At 44.5% G+C, this 21,883-nt stretch overlaps 1 protein-coding gene across 1 annotated transcript; it reads left to right on the forward strand.

The window, feature by feature from the left end:
* Positions 1-17,272: 17,272 nt before the first annotated feature.
* On the forward strand, positions 17,273-20,994 carry LOC119330326 (GDSL esterase/lipase At5g45910-like). Its single transcript, XM_037603430.1, has 5 exons — positions 17,273-17,877; positions 17,966-18,181; positions 18,311-18,459; positions 18,537-18,810; positions 20,482-20,994. The coding sequence occupies exons 1-5, from the start codon at positions 17,625-17,627 to the stop codon at positions 20,706-20,708; spliced, it is 1,119 nt and encodes a 372-aa protein (XP_037459327.1). The 5' UTR covers positions 17,273-17,624; the 3' UTR covers positions 20,709-20,994.
* The last annotated feature ends 889 nt before the right edge of the window (positions 20,995-21,883 follow it).

A 21,883-nucleotide genomic window follows, 5' to 3' on the forward strand; every position in this document is an offset into this window, starting at 1 on the left:
CGAGCACCCGGGTGCTGGCACACGCCGCCGGCTCCCCCTGCGTGCATGTGCTATTATGTTGGCATAGCTTACATCATGTGTCTACCCCACATATATAAGAGGCCTAGGATAATGGTGTCATATTAAGACCCGACTACATATCTTACACACCATACAACTCAGAGTCCAACTGCAACCTACATTGTATAATACTATTAGACACAACTCTAACAAGTTGGTGTCTCTTTGTTCGTCATATCTGTAATCTGATTGCACAGGGTGAAAGTACTCGACCAGGGGGAGGCGACACCACACGGTACAACCGCTGGTATGAGCGGGCGCTCGCTCTGCATTTTGTCTTCTCTTCTGAATTTTCCGAACACAAATTGATTTCCTCCGACATGCTTGTCTATTTGTACGGTAGGATTTTATGACATCCAGTTAGTATATTTTACACAAAAGTAGTTGTTTTCCATTTAATGCTCCAAATCTCTTGCTTCTTTGTGATCCTGGCAAAATCAATCAAAAAGGTGCATGAAAATTTGGTAAAATACAAAAAATCCTATGTTTATGATGCAAAACGCACTCATCACTTATTGTTCCATATGTAATATCGGATCACACGCTTCTTTAGTCAGAAAAGGATATGTTAGCATGACACTCTCCTTTTTCGATAGCTGAGGAATTTCACCTATGACAATAAACATAATCGGAGACCACGAACTAAAAAGGAGTTTTTAGTCTTGTTTTCTGTCGGAGCAAGGGTAAGCATCTTCTTTAGATACGTCACTTTGAACACCTTGGCCCATGTCAAGTGCTAGCATCTTGATATGCATGTGATGCCCCTGGTGGTGTGTCTGGCTTGGGGTTGATGGTGGTGGTAGTGTTCAGTGTGGTGGAGATGACGACATCAAAGCTTCCCTCCGATGGTGGAAGTGAACCAATGTCTCTAGGTTATGAGGCTCGTCTTGGCTGCTATGTACCGCATGCTTTTTGCGGTGATGCTAGTATTTTAAAAATTGGAGCCACAACACTTTGATTTGAGTGGTGTATGGCGATAATGTCCGATCAGAGTAGCTGAGTGTTGCGTGTAAGGAACTTCTGGTGGCATTAGCATGATGGATGATGTTTGCCTCATGCGAAGTCGAAATCGCCTCATCAAGTGTGTTGGTGATGATGATCACATGGTATTATTTGTATTTGGGGGAAGTGTTCATTTGTGTTTGTTGAGATTGCCTAACATTTTACTGCGGCTAGTTTAGTTGGTGGTGCTTCTAAGCCTAGTGTAAAGCCATCGAGACCTTGGTTTTAGCCACAATTTTCTCCAATTAACAAGCATTAATTGTATGTTTGACCTCTATTTCCTTTCAACTAAGGTACCTTCTTATGATGCCCGTGAGTCAGTTGTTGGATGCCGACTATTTTTTGGGCCCATGACAAGGTTCCATATTTTGCTTGTTTGGGCCTTTTGTACTTGCATATCATGTGTGCAACTATACCAACCAGGAGTGAGAAGGAGGGAAATTTGAAACACAACATGGAGAAGACTGGGGTAGCCTGAGCCACCGATTTCACCAAGACTTCCTTGCCCGCATAACATAAGGTTTTCTCGATCCACCCTTGAATCTTACTCCATAGTCGGTCCTTCAAAAATTTAAAGGCACCGTTCTTTGAGCTTCCAATGTCCGATGGCATACCCAAATACTTCTCATTTAGTGTTTCCTTTGGCACATTGAGTATACCTTTAATCTCACCACGAACACTTTCTAGAACCCCTTAGCTAAAGAAAATGGAAGATTTTGCATTGTTAATACATTGTCCAGTAGCTTGACAATATGTTTCCAAAACATGGTTCACCTCGGTAGCTTCCACACTGTTAGCTTTGAAAAACAGCAGGCTGTCATCTGCAAATAGAAGATGATTCACAGCCGGTGCTGAAGATGCCACCTGAATACCACCCAAGTTTGATGACTCACACTTAGATTTTAGTAGGCACAAAAGGCCCTCTGCTACCAACAAAAATAAGTATGGAGATACCGGGTCCCCTTGTCGGATACCTCATGATGGTTTGAACTCATCGAGTCTCTTCCCATTAAACATGACAGAGAATTTCACAGAGCTCACTAAACCCATTACTATGTTCACCCATCTGTCGGTGAACTCCAACTTTAGCATGATAGCCCGGAGATATTCCCATTCGACTCTGTCATATGCCTTCATCATGTCAAGCTTGAGAGCACAAGACCGATGCTTCTTTGCCTTATTTCTTTTCATGAAGTGCAAACACTCATACGCTGTAATGATGTTATCTGTAATAAACCTCCATGGGACAAAGGCTGATTGCTCCTCAAATATAATATCAGGCAAGACCAGTTTCAAACGATTGGATATTACCTTAGACGCGATCTTGTACAAAACATTGCATAAGCTGATTGGTCGAAATTAAGCCAGAAGGGTGGGGTTTTTAACTTTTGGAATCAGTACCATAAGGGTCTCATTAATACATTCAGCCGACTCCGTTCCCTCCACAATTCTAAGAACTGCCTTGGTAACATCGTCCCCGCAAACATCCCAATGGCGCTGAAAAAAGTGGGCTAGAAAGCCATCCGGACCCGGCGCCTTTGTAGGAAACATTTGAAACAAAGCCACTTTAATTTCCTTCTGATTATATGGATCATTGAGTAGTTCATTCATGGCTTGGGTTACTTTGCATGGGACCGTATCCAGAACCTGATCCATGTTCTGTACCCCTTTTGACATGTAGAGGGTCTGGTAAAAAGATGTGGCCATCGCCTCCATTTCATCCCTGTCCTCATTGACCTGCCCGTCTGGCTTCTGCAAAGCTTTAATCTCATTTTTCCTTCTCCGTCTGCTAGCTCTCAAATGGAAAAAATATTTTTATCACCATGCACTAACCATTCGACCTGTGCACATTGCCTCCATATCATTGCCAAGGGGATTATGTGAACATCTAAAGATGCTTATCAGAAGGTTCTGGTGGGCCAGCAAAGCAGGGCAGAGGAAGCCTCATTGGGTTACCTGGAAGGTCATGACACAACCAAAAGGAATGGGAGGATTGGGCTTCAATCACTTCGAACTGTTCAATCTTTCCATGCTAGCGAGACAGGTCTGACGCTTTCTGCAGCAGCCAGATACCCTCTGTGCACGTTTGGTTAAAAGTATATACTACCCCAACACATCTATTCTGCATGCAGAACTTGGTACTCACCCTAGTCAAGTATAGAGGGCGATGGTAGAAGGGCGAGATGTCCTTAAACATGGTTTGATCAAGAGGATTGGGAACGGCCAGACAACAAATATTTGGACTGAAAACTGGCTGCCACGTGACTCGATGATGCGACCTTATGGCTGCTTATCGCCTAACCAACCAACATATGTCTTCGAACTCATTGATGCCACTTCAGCCTCCTGGAACCAACAGCATGTGCGGGAAGTTTTCTTGCCTATGGATGTCCCCATCATCTTGGGCATACCTCTACGCACATGGAATATCCAGGACTCGTGGAGCTGGAACTATGAGAAAAAGGGTCATTTTTCGGTGAAATCTGCTTATAGGATGTTGGTTTCGACCAAGGATCGCCGCGAAGCTTGGCTGAATGGCGTGCCTGGCTGCATGGAAGAGTCTTTGGAAAACACAAGTCCCAGGGAAGGTTCACCTGTTTCTATGGAGGCTAGCTAAGCAATCTCTCCCGATGGAGGATGTACGTACTCATCGTCATATGTCAACATCCAGTACGTGCGGCTTCTGTGGAGCACCGGATTCATGGCGTCACTCCCTAGTTGACTGTACAACTTCCCGATGCATTTGGGCTATGGCAGATGAGGAACTGGGCCAAACAGTAGTTGCTAATAGTGAACCAAATGCCAGACACTGGTTGTTCACTCAGATGGAAACATTATCACATGCGCAGTTGATCAAGCTCGTTGTCACCCTATGGGAAATATGGACTTCAAGGATGAAAGCAATCCATGAGGGAATTTTCCAAAGCCCTCAAACAGTTCATGTGTTTGTAGAAAGGTTCATAGATGAACTGGAGGTAATCAACACAAGGAAGTTGAGTGTTCCAGTTCCTGCCGCTGCCAACGGCCCACGCCAAGTTCAGAGACCGAAGGCACCGCCTCCTAACTGTTGGGGAACGTAGTAATTTCAAAAAAAATACTACACACACACAGGATCATGGTGATGCATAGCAACGAGAGGGGAGAGTGTGTCCACATACCCTCGTAGACCGAAAGCGGAAGCGTTAGCACAACGCGGTAGATGTAGTCATACGTCTTCACGATCCGATCGATCCAAGTACCGAACGCACGGCACCTCCGAGTTCTGCACACGTTCAACTCGATGACGTCCCGCGAGCTCCGATCCAGCAAAGCTTTGCAGGAGAGTTTCGTCAGCACAACGGCGTGGTGATGGTGATGATGATGCTACCGACGCAAGGCTTCGCCTAAGCACCGCTATGATATGATCGAGGTGGATTATGGTGGAGGGGGGCACCGCACACGGCTAAGAGATCAATGATCAATTGTTGTGTCTACGGGGTGCCCCCTGCCCCCGTATATAAAGGAGCAAGGGGGAGGAGGCGGCCGGCCAGGGAGAGGCGCGCCAAGGGGGAGTCCTACTCCCACTAGGAATAGGACTCCTCCTTTTCCTAGTAGGAGTAGGAGAGGGGGAAGGAAAGGGAGAGGAGGAGAAGGAAAGAGGGGGTCGGCCCCCTTTGCCCTAAACCAATTCGGTTTGGTCCTTGGGGGGCACCCCACACTTTCCTTGCTACCCTCTATTTCTACTAAGGCCCATGTAGGCCCATTAAGCCCCGGGGGGGTCCAGTAACCCCCCCGGCACTCCGGTATATGTCCGAAACCTTCTGGGACCTTTCCGATGTCTGAACATAGTCGTTCAATATATTGATCTTTACGTCTCAACCATTTCGAGACTCCTCGTCATGTCCGTGATCATATCCGGGACTCCGAACTACCTTCGATACATCAAAACACAAAAACTCATAATACCGATCGTCACCAAACTTTAAGCGTGCGGACCCTACGGGTTCGAGAACTACATAGACATAACCAATACCGGAACCTGGATGTTCATATTGGCTCCCACATATTATACGAAGATCTTTATCGGTCGAACCGCATAACAACATACATTGTTCCCTTTGTCATCGGTATGTTACTTGCCCGAGATTCGATCGTCGGTATCTCAATACCTAGTTCAATCTCATTACCGGCAAGTCTCTTTACTCGTTCCGTAATACATCATCCCGCAACTAACTCATTAGTTACAATGCTTGCAAGGCTTATAGTGATGTGCATTACTGAGTGGACCCAGAGATACCTCTCCGACAATCGGAGTGACAAATCCTAATCTCGAAATACGCCAACTCGACAAGTACCTTCGGAGACACCTGTAGAGCACCTTTATAATCACCCAGTTACGTTGTGACGTTTGGTAGCACACAAAGTGTTCCTCCGGTAAACGGGAGTTGCATAATCTCATGGTCATAGGAACACGTATAAGTCATGAAGAAAGCAATAGCAACATACTAAACGATCAAGTGTTAAGCTAACAGAATGGGTCAAGTCAATCACATCATTCTCCTAATGATGTGATCCTGTTAATCAAATGACAACTCATGTCTATGGCTAGGAAACATAACCATCTTTGATCAACGAGCTAGTCAAGTAGAGGCATACTAGTGACACTCTGTTTGTCTATGTATTCACACATGTATCATGTTTCCGGTTAATACAATTCTAGCATGAATAATAAACATTTATCATGATATAAGGAAATAAATAATAACTTTATTATTGCCTCTAGGGCATATTTCCTTCAGTCTCCCACTTGCACTAGAGTCAATAATCTAGATTACATAGTAATGATTCTAACACCCATGGAGCCTTGGTGCTAATCATGTTTTGCTCGTGGAAGAGGCTTAGCCTTCTGCAACATTTAGATCCGTGTGTATCTTGCAAATCTCGATGTCTCCCACCTGGACTTGATCCCGGATGGAGTTGAAGCGTCTCTTGATGTGCTTGGTTCTCTTATGAAATCTGGATTCCTTTGCCAAGGCCATTGCACCTGTATTGTCACAAGGATTTTCATTGGACCCGATGCACTAGGGATGAAACCTAGATCGGATATGAACTCGTTCATCCAGACTCCTTCATTTGCTGCTTCTGAAGCAGCAATGTACTCCACTTCACATGTAGATCCTGCCACGACGCTCTGTTTAGAACTGCTCCAACTGTTAGCTCCACCGTTCAATATAAACACGTATCCGGTTTGCGATTTAGAATCATCCGGATCAGTGTCAAAGCTGCATCAACGTAACCATTTACGATGAGCTCTTTGTCACCTCCATAAACGATAAACATATCCTTAGTCCTTTTCAGGTACTTCAGGATGTTCTTGACCAATGTCCAGTGATCCACTCCTGGATTACTTTGGTACCTCCCTGCTAAACTAATAGCAAGGCACACATCAGGTCTAGTTCACAGCATTGCATACATGATAGAGCCTATGGCTGAAGCATAGGGAACACCTTTCATTTTCTCTCTATCTTCTGCAGTGGTCAGGCATTGAGTCTTACTCAACTTCACACCTTGTAACACAGGCAAGAAACCTTTCTTTGCCTGATCCATTTTGAACTTCTTCAAAACTTTGTCAAGGTATGTGCTTTGTGAAAGTCCAATTAAGCATCTTGATCTATCTCTATAGATCTTGATGCCCAATATGTAAGCAGCTTCACCGAGGTCTTTCACTGAAAAACTCTTATTCAAGTATCCTTTTATGCTATCCAGAAATTCTATATCATTTCCAATCAACAATATGTCATCCACATATAATATTAGAAATGCTACAAAGCTCCCACTCACTTTCTTGTAAATACAGGCTTCTCCAAAAGTCTGTATAAAACCATATGCTTTGATCACACTATCAAAACGTTTATTCCAACTCCGAGAGGCTTGCACCAGTCCATAAATGGATCGCTGGAGATTGCATACTTTGTTAGTACCTTTTGGATCGATAAAACCTTCAGGTTGCATCATATACAACTCTTCTTCCAGAAATCCATTCAGGAATGCAGTCTTTACATCCATTTGCCAAATTTCATAATCATAAAATGCGGCAATAGCTAACATGATTCGGACGGACTTAAGCATTGCTACGGCTGAGAATGTCTCATCATAGTCAACTCCTTGAACTTGTCGAAAACCTTTCGCAATAAGTCGAGCTTTGTAGACAGTAACATTACCATCAGCGTGTGTCTTCTTCTTGAAGATCCATTTTTTCTCGATGGCTTGCCGATCGTCGGGCAAGTCAACCAAAGTCCACACATTGTTCTCATACATGGATCCCATCTCAGATTTCATGGCCACAAGCCATTTTGCGGAATCTGGGCTCATCATCGCTTCCTCATAGTTCGTAGGTTCGTCATGGTCTAGCAACATGACCTCTAGAATAGGATTACCGTACCACTCTGGTGTGGATCTTACTCTGGTTGACCTACGAGGTTCAGTAGTAACTTGATCTGAAGTTTCATGATCATCATCATTAGCTTCTTCACTAATTGGTGTAGATATCACAGGAGCCGGTTACTGTGATGAACTACTTTCCAATAAGGGAGCAGGTACAGTTAGCTCATCAAGTTCTATTTTCCTCCCACTCACTTCTTTCGAGAGAAACTCCTTCTCTAGAAAGGATCCATTCTTAGCAATGAATGTCTTACCTTCGAATATGTGATAGAAGGTGTACCCAACAGTTTCCTTTGGGTATCCTATGAAGACACATTTCTCCGATTTGGGTTCGAGCTTATCAGGTTGAAGCTTTTTCACATAAGCATCGCAGCCCCAAACTTTAAGAAACAACAACTTTGGTTTCTTGCCAAACCATAGTTCATAAGGCGTCGTCTCAACGGATTTAGATGGTGCCCTATTTAACGTGAATGCAGCCGTCTCTAAAGCATAACCCCAAAACGATAGCGGCAAATCAGTAAGAGACATCATAGATCGCACCATATCTAGTAAAGTATGATTACGATGTTCGGACACACCATTACGCTGTGGTGTTCTAGGTGGCGTGAGTTGCGAAACTATTCCGCATTGTTTCAAATGTAGACCAAACTCGTAACTCAAATATTCTCCTCCACGATCAGATCGTAGAAACTTTATTTTCTTGTTACGATGATTTTCCACTTCATTCTGAAATTTTTTGAACTTTTCAAATGTTTCAGACTTACGTTTCATTAAGTAGATATACCCATATCTGCTCAAATCATCTATGAAGGTGAGAAAATAACGATACCCGCCTTGAGCCTCAATATTCACTGGACCACATACATCAGTATGTATGATTTCCAACAAATCTGTTGCTCACTCCATTGTTCCAGAGAACGGCGTTTTAGTCATCTTGCCCATGAGGCATGGTTCACAAGCAACAAGTGATTCATAATCAAGTGATTCCAAAAGTCCATCGGTATGGAGTTTCTCCATGCACTTTACACCAATATGACCCAAATGGCAGTGCCACAAATAAGTTGCACTATCATTATCAACTCTGCATCTTTTGGCTTCAACATTATGAATATGTGTGTCACTACTATCGAGATTTAACACAAATAGACCACTCTTCAAGGGTGCATGACCATAAAATATATTACTCATATAAATAGAACAACCATTATTCTCAGATTTAAATGAATAACCGCCTCACATCAAACAAGATCCAGATATAATGTTCATGCTCAATGCTGGCACCAAATAACAATTATTTAGGTCTAAAACTAATCCCGAAGGTAGATGTAGAGGTAGTGTAACGACGGCGATCACATCGACTTTGGAACCATTTCCCACGTGCATCGTCACCTCGTCCTTAGCCAGTCTTCGCTTAATCTGTAGTCCATGTTTTGAGTTGCAAATATTAGCAACAGAACCAATATCAAATACCCAGGTGCTACTGCGAGCTCTGGTAAGGGGCACATCAATAACATGTATATCACATATACCTTTGTTCACCTTGCCATCCTTCTTATCCGTCAAATACTTGGGGCAGTTCCGCTTCCAGTGACCAGTCTGTTTGTAGTAGAAGCACTCAGTCTCAGGCTTAGGTCTAGACTTGGGTTTCTTCTCCTGAGAAGCAACTTGCTTGTCGTTCTTCTTGAAGTTCCCATTCTTCTTCCCTTTACCCTTTTTCTAGAAACTGGTGGTTTTGTTAACCATCAACACTTGATGCTCCTTTTTGATTTCTACCTCTGCTGCCTTTAGCATTGCCAAGAGCTCGGGAATTGTCTTATTCACCCCTTGCATATTATAGTTCATCACGAAGCTTTTGTAGCTTGGTGGCAGTGATTGAAGAACTCTGTCAATGACAGTACCAATAGGAAGATTAACTCCCAGTTGAGTCAAGTGATTATGATACCCAGACATTTTGAGTATATGTTTACTGACAGAACTATTCTCCTCCATCTTGCAGCTATAGAACTTATTGGAGACTTCATATCTCTCAATCCGGGCATTTTCTTGAAATATTAACTTCAACTCCTGGAACATCTCATATGCTCCATGACGTTCAAAACATCATTGAAGTCCCGGTTCTAAGCCGTAAAGCATGGCACACTGAACTATCGAGTAGTCATTAGCTTTACTCTGCCAGACGTTCTTAACATCATCAACAACATCTGCAGTAGGCCTGGCACCCAGCGGTGCTTCTAGGACGTAATTCTTCTGTGCAGCAATGAGGATAATCCTCAAGTTACGGACCCAGTCCGTGTAATTGCTACCATCATCTTTCAACTTTGCTTTCTCAAGGAACGCATTAAAATTCAACGGAACAACAACACGCGCCATCTATCTACAATGACATAGACAAGAAAAATACTATTAGGTACTAAGTTCATGATAAATTTAAGTTTAATTAATCGTATTACTTAAGAACTCCCACTTAGATAGACATCCCTCTAATCATCTAAGTGATCACGTGATCCATATCAACTAAACCATAACCGATCATCACGTGAAATGGAGTAGTTTTCAATGGTGAACATCACTATGTTGATCATATCTACTATATGATTCACGCTCGACCTTTCAGTCTCAGTGTTCCGAGGCCATATCTGCATATGCTAGGCTCGTCAAGTTTAACCTGAGTATTCTGCGTGTGTAAAACTGTCTTACACCCGTTGTAGATGAACGTTGAGCTTATCACACCCGATCATCATGTGGTATCTCGGCACGACGAACTTTGGCAACAGTGCATACTCAGGGAGAACACTTTTACCTTGAAATTTAGTGAGAGATCATCTTATAATGCTACCGTCAAACAAAGAAGAATAAGATGCATAAAGGATAATCATCACATGCAATCAATATAAGTGATATGATATGGCCATCATCATCTTGTGCTTGTGATCTCCTTATCCGAAGCACCGTCATGATCACCATCGTCACCGGCGCGACACCTTGATCTCCATCGTAGCATTGTTGTCGTCTCATCAGTTATTGCTTCTATGACTATCGCTACCGCTTAGTGATAAAGTAAAGCAATCACAGGGCGATTGCATTGCATACAATAAAGCGACAACCATATGGCTCCTGCCAGTTGCCGATAACTCCGTTACAAAACATGATCATCTCATACAATAAATATAGCATCATGTCTTGACCATATCACATCACAACATGCCCTGCAAAAACAAGTTAGACGTCCTCTACTTCGTTGTTGCAAGTTTTACGTGGCTGCTACGGGCTGAGCAAGAACCGTTCTTACCTACGCATCAAAACCACAACGATAGTTTGTCAAGTTAGTGTTGTTTTAACCTTCGCAAGGACCGGCGTAGCCACACTCGGTTCAACTAAAGTTGGATAAACTGACACCCGCCAGCCACCTGTGTGCAAAGCACGTCGGTAGAACCAGTCTCGCGTAAGCATACGCGTAATGTCGGTCCGGGCCGCTTCATCCAACAATACCGCCAAACCAAAGTATGACATGTTGGTAAGCAGTATGACTTGTATCGCCCACAACTCGCTTGTGTTCTACTCGTGCATATAACATCTACACAATAACCTAGCTCGGATGTCACTGTTGGGGAACGTAGTAATTTCAAAAAAATTCCTACGCACACACAGGATCATGGTGATGCATAGCAACGAGAGGGGAGAGTGTGTCCACGTACCCTCGTAGACCGAAAGAGGAAGCGTTAGCACAACGCGGTTGATGTAGTCGTACGTCTTCACGATCCGACCGATCCAAGTACCGAATGCACGGCACCTCCGAGTTCTGCACACGTTCAACTCGATGACGTCCCGCGAGCTCCGATCTAGCAAAGATTTATAGGTGATTTTCGTCAGCATGACGGCGTGGTGACGGTGATGATGATGCTACCGAAGAAGGGCTTCGCCTAAGCACCGCTACGATATGATCGAGGTGGATTATGGTGGAGGAGGGCACCGCACACGACTAAGAGATCAATGATCAATTGTTGTGTCTATGGGGTGCCCCTGCCCCCATATATAAAGGAGCAAGGGGGAGGAGGCGGCTGGCCAGGGAGAGGCGCGCCAAGGGGGAGTCCTACTCCCACTAGTAATAGGACTCCTCCTTTTCCTAGTAGGAGTAGGAGAGGGGGAAGGAAAGGTAGAGGAGGAGAAGGAAAGAGGGGGCCGGCCCCCTTTGCCCTAAACCAATTCGGTTTGGGCCTTGGGGGAGCGCGCCCCACACTTCCCTTGCTTCCCTATATTTCTACTAAGGCCCATGTAGGCCCATTAAGCCCGGGGGGGGGGGGGGTCCGGTAACCCCCCGGTACTCCGGTATATGTCCGAAACCTTCCGGAACCTTTTCGATGTCCGAACATAGTCGTCCAATATATCGATCTTTACGTCTCGACCATTTTGAGACTCCTCATCATGTCCGTGATCATATCCGGGACTCCGAACTACCTTGGGTACATCAATACACAAAAACTCATAATACATATCATCATCGAACTTTAAGCATGCGGACCCTACGGGTTCGAGAACTATGTAGACATGACCAAGACACGTCTCCGGTCAATAACCAATAGCGGAACCTGGATGTTCATATTGGCTCCCACATATTCTACGAAGATCTTTATCGGTCAAACCGCATAACAACATACGTTGTTCCCTTTGTCATCGGTATGTTACTTGCCCGAGATTCGATTGCCGGTATCTCAATACCTAGTTCAATCTCGTTACCGGCAAGTCTCTTTACTCGTTCCGTAATATATCATCCTGCAACTAACTCATTAGTTACAATGCTTGCAAGGCTTATAGTGATGTGCATTACCGAGTGGGCCTAGAGATACCTCTCTGACAATCGGAGTGACAAATCCTAATCTCGAAATACGCCAACTCAACAAGTACCTTCGGAGACACCTATAGAGCACCTTTATAATCACCCAGTTACGTTGTGACGTTTGGTAGCACACAAAGTGTTCCTCCGGTAAACGGGAGTTGCATAATCTCATAGTCATAGGAACGTGTATAAGTCATGAAGAAAGCAATAGCAACATACTAAACGATCAAGTGCTAAGCTAACAGAATGGGTCAAGTCAATCACATCATTCTCCTAATGATGTGATCCCGTTAATCAAATGACAACTCATGTCTATGGCTAGGAAACATAACCATCTTTGATCAACGAGCTAGTCAAGTAGAGGCATACTAGTGACACTCTGTTTGTCTATGTATTCACACATGCATCATGTTTCCGGTTAATACAATTCTAGCATGAAAATAAACATTTATCATGATATAAGGAAATAAATAATAACTTTATTATTGCCTCTAGGGCATATTTGCTTCACTAACTTCTGCAAGATTCATGTTGATGCAGGAATCAGGTTTGGAAGGAAAGGATCAGCTGCAGCAATATGCAGGGACCACCGAGGAAATTTCATGGGTAGCTCATCTTTGGTTATTGATGGAATGGATGATCCATCACTCATGGAAACTACAGCGTGTAGGGAGGCTCTCTGCCTAGCAGAAGATCTACACGTAAACCAGTTTGTGGTAGCGTGTGACTCTAAACAGGTTGTAGATGATATTTTGCAGAACAACCAAGGCAGAGGAGGAGCTATCATCAAGGAGATCAAAACCCAGACTACACCGTTTACTTGCTCTTTTTTTTAAGGTCGTGACTCGAATTTTGAGGCACATAGATTAGCGAAATTTTCTCTCTCTTTAGCTCATGGGCGTCATGTGTGGTTTGGCCAGCCGCAAAATGTAAACTCCATCCCACTGTCGTGGTTTATGATGAATAAAACATGCTTTTACCCCTCAAAAAAGGAGTGGGAAGGAGGAAGGGAGAGAGAGAGAGGATTTTTTTGAATATATGAGCAAATTGCTAAGAGACTTAATCTGGATAAACAGTAAATAAATCATGACGATAATAGCAGGGAATGAACTAATCATGCAGACTAGCAAAGTAGATGAACAGATCAAATCTAAGGCACGGACTATAAATAGTAATTCCAGTATGATCTCAAATAAGGAGGACATAATCACATCCGGTGCAGCGGGAGCAGGACCATCGGCGTTGATGTTGTCGCCCATGTTGCTGATGAAGAGGTTGCTGAGGTCGGGGAAGAAGTTGTCGCTGGTGAAGTCGTCGCTGTCAGCAGTCACGCGAGTGTGCTCCCCAAAAACATGATCTCCCCTCCCGTACAGGATCACGAGAGGCGGGGTTTCGGAGGCTTGCTGTCCCTTTTTGCGGTGCATGCCAGAAGAAGGGATGGAGAAGACTTGCATGGTAGCGCAATTTTCTGGAACGGTGTGAAACCATATGTTGTGGCGACGGCTAGGGTAGACGTTGCCTATCTATGTAGTGCGGGTCAGATAGGTCACGGGAGTAAACCCTACTTCCAAGTCAGTGACAACCCCACGATTCGAAAGAATCGAAAATGGCTGAGTAATTAGCGCGTCCGCTAATTAATAATTAATGACACATTAATTTTTCCGAGTAGAAAAAATATAGACAACATTCGTAGCTTTGTCATCGGCTCGGCTCATTCCTGAAACCCGACGCAACGCGTCGTGACGAGGTGAGGCAAGGCATGGCGTGGCGAGGCGAGCAAGGAGGAGGAGCACGCGTGTATGTCTCCTCTTCTCATGCTCATACAAGTGCTAAAAGAGTTCACCTTATAAAGTGGTGCAACTCACTCTCACCTAGCAGTATGGGACTAAACGCTAGTCTCACTTACACTACACACAGCTATGTATGAATGGACCATGAGAATTTCATATTTTAGATGGAATTTAGGCCAAAGGCCTACTAGTAAAATCCAACAGAATTGCCATGGTGGGAGTTGCACATAGGGAGCTGACTATGCTTCTTGATGCTTTGTGGTAGCACCTGGAGGCTTGCACGTCGATTTGAGGGCTTAAAGGGTGTCGCCACATTACATAGGTTTTATTGTGCTCCACGCTGCATTCTTCTCGTCGGTTCTTTAACTTGGTGTGTTTCTTCTTCTTTGTTCTTCCTTCCATCGCAGTTGTTTTCTATTTAGATTGGAGAAATTATCCATTGGACCGAGGGGCAGGAAATTCTTTCTATATATATAGAGCCCACCCGGCCCGGGTGAGATTGCGGAAATTCACTACCGACGGGAGACGACCCCTGGTCTGCGAGGATGCGCCATTGCAACATTTCCACTAGGGTACTGCCCAGCTCTCGCTATCCACTACTTCCTCCGTCCGCGAATAAGTGTACATCTAGCTTTTGTTTTAAGTCAAAGTTTTAAAATTTTGACCAACTTTATAGAAAATAGTAATAACATATATGACATCAAATTGATATATTATCAAAGTACATTTCAAAATGAATCTAGTGATACTAATTTGGTGCCATAAATGCTTTTACTTTTTCCTAGAAAGGTGGTTAAAGTATTAAAACTTTGACTTAAGACAAAAACTATATGTACACTTATTCACGGACGGAGGGAGTATTTTATCGGAAATGTTAACGCCCACACGTGTGGGCGCTACCCAACTCGCCCACATGCTTGAATCATCGTCCACTGTCTTTTGCACGAATCTTGACACGAAAAGGTGGATTTGGTGTGCCACGTAGGACGGGGCTGGTGTGTGGGCGTTGGAGAGTTTGCCCACACACCCGCATAACGCTGTTTGCCAGCTGAGTTGTGTGGGCAAACTGCTTTTCACCGACACAGCCACCACCTAGGTCATGCGCGTGTGGGCGAACTGCTTTTCGCCCACACGACACTCCTACCTTGTGGATGGCAACTGCAGTTATGCGAACGTGGCAACTCGGTACACATATGGCAACTGAACTGCAGTTACGCGAATGTGGCAACTCAGTACACACACATGGCAACTGTGATTCTTTGCTACACGGCAACTGCAGTTACGCGCACGTGGCAACCAGATAAACACATATGGCAACTGAACTGCAGTTACGCGAATGTGGCAACTCAGTACACACACATGGCAACTGTGATTCTTTGCTACACGGCAACTGCAGTTGCGCGCACGTGGCAACCAGATAAACACACATGGCAACTGTGATTAACAATACATGGCAACTATGGTTGGATCACACGCGGCAACTAGGTAAACACACATGACAATTACTGTTTTGACCATATATGGCAAGTAGTTAATCACACACGACAACTACGGTCTGATTACACGCGGCAACTATCATAAATTAGACATGGCAACTATATTTAACCAAAATAGATAGAGTTGCCATGCTTTTATAACTACAGTTGCCATACCGGATAACTACATCTGCCAATCAGGATGGCAACTAAACCGTCATCCCGCGGAGTACTTAACATAGCTGCGCTAGGACGTGTGGGCATTTTTGCTTCGTGCCACACACACGGGATGAAGATAAGTAGTACTTGTTGGGCGTGTGGCACGAAATAGCCGTGCCCACACGTGTGGGCAATTCTAATGTCCGCCCACACACAGCCCGTGTGGGCTGCCTCCTGGATACACCACACATGGTGTGTGGACGCATGTCGTATATGCCACACATGTGGCAGTTAGCGCGACCCTATTTTATTTGTGGCTCGATGGACATCGTTTGAGCTGATCAGGCCAGCGTGGTTCCGAGTTGTTGGTATGAGCATATTCTATAGAGGGCATTATCAGGTCATCTTGTGTTCTCTAGGATTTTCGAATCCCCTCTAGGATATGTTGTTTTGTGCAAATGTTTTGCTTGTGTGGTAGAGTCACATCGATGGATAGTTGTCATTGTACTCATGGTCATGTCCTAGTCCATGCACGTAGAAATGTGGCAACTTTTCCTTCAAAAAAAATGTGGCAACTTTCTCTCTCAGTGTTTGGCCCCATGGTGGTATCTTTGTTCACTCTCTATTATCTCACTTCTTGTTGCTACCTTTCAGCCAGGAGCAGTTTTAACATTCTCCTTTTTACCCCCTTTTTTCGCATGAAAGGTAAAAGTATATAATAGATATGAGCCGTTGATTTCACCGATTAGCGGTTTGATTAACTCTTACCTTCTTAGCTTATATAAAAAAAAGATAAGAGGGAGCATGTTAAAATTTGCCTTCAGTTATGTCTTTGTGTGTGCTCGCGACGATTTGTTCATTCTCCATGTGTCGTGTGATATGGCTCGCCTTTCTTGATGTTTGATCCTCTTTTCGTTTGTGCGTGGCCATTCCTGTCACGTCTGAATATAGGATTGGTAATGGCTTTCGGGGTTTCTGTTCAATGCAATTGCCCAAAAACAGCGTGGCTCATCTCCAAGGCGTGGTGTGCAGGTTCAACGCGATTGTCCAAAAAGCGTTGCAGCTTATCCCAAAGATGTGCTGTGCATGTCTTGCTACGTGCTGCACGCCTTGCGTTTGTTCCTTTGCGTTTTCCTGTTTTGGTCAACCTATTCACACGAATATATTTTCTGTGTGTGTGTGTTGGCCTCTAGCTCTGTCGCTTTGTAGGTGGAAAGACACCGAGAGTGAAGCACGTGAGCCCTGGGATAGTAAACGACCACCAAAGAAACCGTTAACCGGCTCATTCAGCCAAAGAAGAAGTTCTAAAAAGCTGGCTAAAACTGGCATCGTAGGACGAAGCATCGGCCAGGTTGATTCGTGCCGGCAACCCGAACACGTTGCCAGGGTGCCTAGCCACGATTCAGCGGCCACTTACCACCGCTGGTGCGGTGGTGCCACTCCTCCCCACGGCCCTCCGCGTGCCGTCCCGGTGTCCCACGAAGGCACGCATTCAATACCGCCACTACGGTGGCCATCAGTCAATGCGCCACCCCAAGGCAAATCAAGCTCGCCACCCCAGCAAAGGGGACGGCCATCCGTCCCCGGACCAGGCGCCGGCCCATCACGTCACGGCGCCGCGGCTGGGAGCGGAATAAAACGGGAGCTGTAGCCAGGATCTGGTTCCACCGGCGCACCGCCACAAGAGACGAAACTCCCGACGCGGGACTCCACCTTCGCTCCCCCACACGGGAAGAAGCAGACAAGCGGCGCGTTTCCCCACCGGGAAGCTACTAGTAACCGCGGCCAGCCGAGGCTTCTCCTCCTTCGTCTTCTTTCTCCCCTACTCTTTTTTGTTCTCCTCGCCCACGGTTTCCTGGCCGGACCACGGGGGATAGGCGGGCAATGGCGACGGCGAGGCGGGGAGGAGTGGGCTGGAGGGCGGTTCTTGCGGCGGTGCTGCAGCTTCTCGTGGCGGCGGAGGCCGGGAAGTACAACGCGGTGTTCAATTTTGGGGACTCCCTGGTGGACGCCGGCAACCTGGTGACCGAGGGCATCCCGGACTACCTCGCCACGGCGCGGCCGCCCTACGGCCAGTCCTACTTCGGGTACCCCACTGGCCGCTGCTCCGACGGCCGCCTCGTCATCGATTTCATCGGTAATTCGCAGATTGGTCCTTTTGAGTCATGTCTTGGTCGCGTCCTCGGTTCGAGATTCTACTGATTTGGCTTCCCTGGTGCCCGCAGCGCAAGAGTTCGGGCTGCCGCTGCTGCCCCCGTCCAAGGCCAAGAACGCCAGCTTCGCGCAGGGCGCCAACTTCGCCATCACCGGCGCCACGGCGCTCGACACGGAGTTCTTCGAGAAGCGGGGGCTCGGGAAGAGCGTCTGGAACTCCGGGTCACTCTTCACCCAAATCCAGTGGCTACGCGACCTCAAGCCCTCTTTTTGTAACTCCACCCAAGGTAGTACTCTATAGTACAAGAAACAAAATAAATTATTCTTTATTCACATTCATATTATATCTCCATTTCATTGACGTTGATGTCTGAATTTTATCTGAATTGGGTGTTCCTGTTTTCTTGTATCTGAAGAGTGCAAGGATTTCTTTGCCAAGTCCCTGTTCGTCGTGGGTGAATTGGCCGGAAATGACTACAACGCGCCGCTCTTTGCCGGGAAGGATCTCAGCGAGGCCTACAACCTGATACCCCATGTCGTTCAGGGCATCTCAGATGGTGTCGAGGTGAGCATTTGCGTCCTTGCAGTGTTCCAGCATGCTGTGTGCAGTAGCTTTGTTCTAATTCCTTGTGCGTGCTGCAGCAATTGATTGCCGAGGGGGCAAAGGATTTAATTGTGCCTGGAGTGATGCCGTCTGGGTGCTTTCCAGTGTACCTGAGCATGTATGTTGATCCTAAAGAGGGGTACGGTCCGCGTACCGGCTGCCTCAAGCGATTCAACACATTTTCATGGGTGCACAATGCGATGCTCAAGCGTGCGCTGGAGAAGCTTCGTGCCAAGCACCCTGGCGTCAGGATCATATATGGGGATTACTTTACACCAGTTATCCAGTTCTTGCTTCAGCCTGAAAAGTTTGGTGAGTTTCCAAGTTCTTTATCTTGTGCTGTAACTAGGTTGTCACCTATAAATAATTAAATATGTTAATGTGATTGGTTTAGCACTGGAAAACTTGTGGAGTCTGATATTATATTACTAAATATTTGCTCTCTTAGTTCTAAATTTGAGATAGAAATTTAACATTTCTTAACATACCTAATTTGACTTAGTTTCCTAGTCAGCTGTCAAACTATGTACTTGTGAGATGCAATAAACGTTACTGATAAAAAATTCAGATCTAGGTGTAGGGTTTTTCAGTGTCTTACAGAGTGCCATTTATCTTCTGTGTGTTTAAGATGTGACATACCATAAGTATACAAATTTTGTTATAATCATATGGAATGTCATACTCTAGCATATGGAGTATCTAGTATCTACATCCAGAATACTACAAATTTTGTCAGTGATGCAGATACCAGGAGTAATCTTCCATTAACTAAAAAATACGGAGTATACTTCTATGGAGATTTCACATTGTTTTTTTTCTTCTGATATTGGGAAATGGACCTATTAGCTCTCATGCCTTAGTTGTGCATGTTTTCATAGGCTGTGGCACAACTGTTGCAGTAAATCCTTGTTTTGTGGATTCTTGTCGCCATACAACATTGGCAGCTAAAAACTTGCCCCTGCCCTTTAAGTTATCAAAACTATATAAGAATTTATATCTTGTATTCGTGTTCAGCCCATATAAAATTGTCCACAGCATAAGTACAATCATCTTGACGGCTAACTGTGAAGTTTAGATCTGCCTGCAAGAGAAAATCCTTATCTCGTATCGAAAAGAAATCTTAAGGAGCTGTAAAGGCATATCTATAGAACATCAAAGCAATGTGTGTATTAGTACATCAAAGCAATGTGTGTATTAGTGTATCATGCCATATTGAAACAAAAAATTGCGAGTTCTCAAGCAGAAATTACTTCTGCATTAGGATATTGCTAAATTGGGCATTTTATTATGAGAATCGTGTAGAGCATCATCTTCCTACCTGGTAGTAAGTGTTGCAATGGTAAGATTTCCGAATAACAAACTTATATTCAAGTCCTTACCACTAGACAGTGAAATACAAACACCAGAAATTTGCCCAGTTAGCTGAACCGATCTTATGCCCATATATATATTTATGTTTATTATTTCTGTTCATACTTATTGTTTATTCCCGTTGTAGAAAAATGAACATGTACTGTACTTTAGACATCATTCTGAACAAATAAGAAAACAAAGGCTCATACAGGTGACACATTTGTGTCAGAGGAGGAAATTTCCATTTACTGATCGCTTTAAGGACATACGAGAGCCATGACCCATCATCTCTGTTTCACTGGCACATTAGCAGAATGGTAGTCATTTAATTATTCCGGCATGTTTGTCTTGAGTCTTGACTACCGCCTCGTATCACAAGCATAAGATTTCTAACTTTTTTCTGAATCGGATGTATATAGACACATTTTAGTGTGTTTGTTCGCTCATTTCAGTGTATGTAGTCCATGTTGAAATACCCAAAACATCTTATGTTTATGAACCGAGGGAGTACATGATAAGGGGCAAAGATGTGTCTATCGTTTGTATAAACATGATATACATCTGTTCGCAGAAAGCAACCAAGGAGATTTTCTGCCAAGCAGGGACCTAACATTTCAGCTCTTGATGCAGGATTTCACAAGCAGCCGCCTAGAGCATGCTGCGGCGCTCCCGGGAAGGGCCCTTACAACTTCAATCTGACAGCCAAGTGCGGCGAGCCTGGTGCTACGCCGTGTCCTGATCCAAAGACACATTGGAGCTGGGACGGCATTCACTTGACTGAAGCCGCATATGAGCACATTGCCAAAGGTTGGTTGCATGGCGAATTCGCGGATCAACCTATCATACAATCTTCCTGATCATCTACCTACCTAGTCGCTTGGCCAGTTGTGCCTCTAGAGTATGAAAATAGCACACCATATTGGAAGAGATAAGGTATAGCTCCATATAGCAGCATATATGTATATCTCCATCCATTTTGTTGGGATTCATGGCAGTCGATTAAAGAGAGATGAGATAGGAGGCTATTAAAGCATCATTTCTTCATTCATCAGGTGGTATAAGTAACAAAATGTATTGCGTAAAGTGGTTGGATATGATGCATATTATTGTGATAATGTGGAGCATCTGACTTACTGATCAAAACCCACTATGGTTCTTAACATTTTGACCTTGATGCCTTGCATCAACCTTAATAACATTGCATCAATCAACTTCAATAAAATATGATTCTGCATCAGAAGATGCAGAGACCGGGGTGTTTATCCTTCCTTTAAAAGAAATGTTGAACTAAAACCAGAACACTTATTTGGAATGGAGGGAGTACCGTACCGGGAAAGTATCTAGTGCTCCCAGGTTTGAGGTGCTCCCGGTGCTTCAAATATCTGAAAAACATTTTTAAGATGTTCAAAAAATTCTGAAAAAAAATGCAGCAAATCGACGGAGCATGGATGTCTCTTGTCACAAAATTTCAAATCAAAATTCGAAACATTGCTCGAGATACATCGACGTTCTGTCGATGCGCTGCATTTTTTTTCAGAATTTTTTGAGCATTTTAAAAAATATTTTTCGCATCGGAACACCGGGAGCACCCTAAACCTGGGAGCACTAGATACTTTCCCGTACCATTTAGTTGATCTTCTTGCATGAGATGGCCACAGAGCTCCTTTTGAAGCACTGCAAGAAAATGACATGGTTCCTGCAGAAGAATCTCGAAATAATATAAAACTGCCAGTGACTTCGATAGAGATTCTGTTCCGTGCAGTTAAATGTTGGATTCTGAAACAGGATTTGTATGGTGCCGCCACTATATTCCATTTCATGATTGCCCATGTGGAGCTGGAGCAGCCACCCGGGTTTAGTGGGAGAGCAAGAAGTGTCGGTCCGGGCTACCGTGGATCCCAACTTTTCCCCAATAATTAGAGCATTTACGGCCGGACTTGGTCATTTGTAAACCTGATCCCTAAAAGCTTTTCCGTCACACGTTAAATTTATTTATGTGTCGGATACTTCATATTTGAAATCTTAAATCTAT

The sequence above is a fragment of the Triticum dicoccoides genome, chromosome 7A (assembly GCF_002162155.2).
Source record: "Triticum dicoccoides isolate Atlit2015 ecotype Zavitan chromosome 7A, WEW_v2.0, whole genome shotgun sequence".
Lineage (NCBI taxonomy): Eukaryota > Viridiplantae > Streptophyta > Magnoliopsida > Poales > Poaceae > Triticum > Triticum dicoccoides.

Bases quoted from the DNA above. Each gene is read 5' to 3' on its own strand.
- LOC119330326 (XM_037603430.1), top strand. From the start codon at position 17,625: ATGGCGACGGCGAGGCGGGGAGGAGTGGGCTGGAGGGCGGTTCTTGCG. The intron at 18,182-18,310 runs GTAGTACTCTAT...TTGTATCTGAAG, and splicing joins TTTTTGTAACTCCACCCAAG to AGTGCAAGGATTTCTTTGCC. The intron at 18,811-20,481 runs GTGAGTTTCCAA...CTCTTGATGCAG, and splicing joins GCTTCAGCCTGAAAAGTTTG to GATTTCACAAGCAGCCGCCT.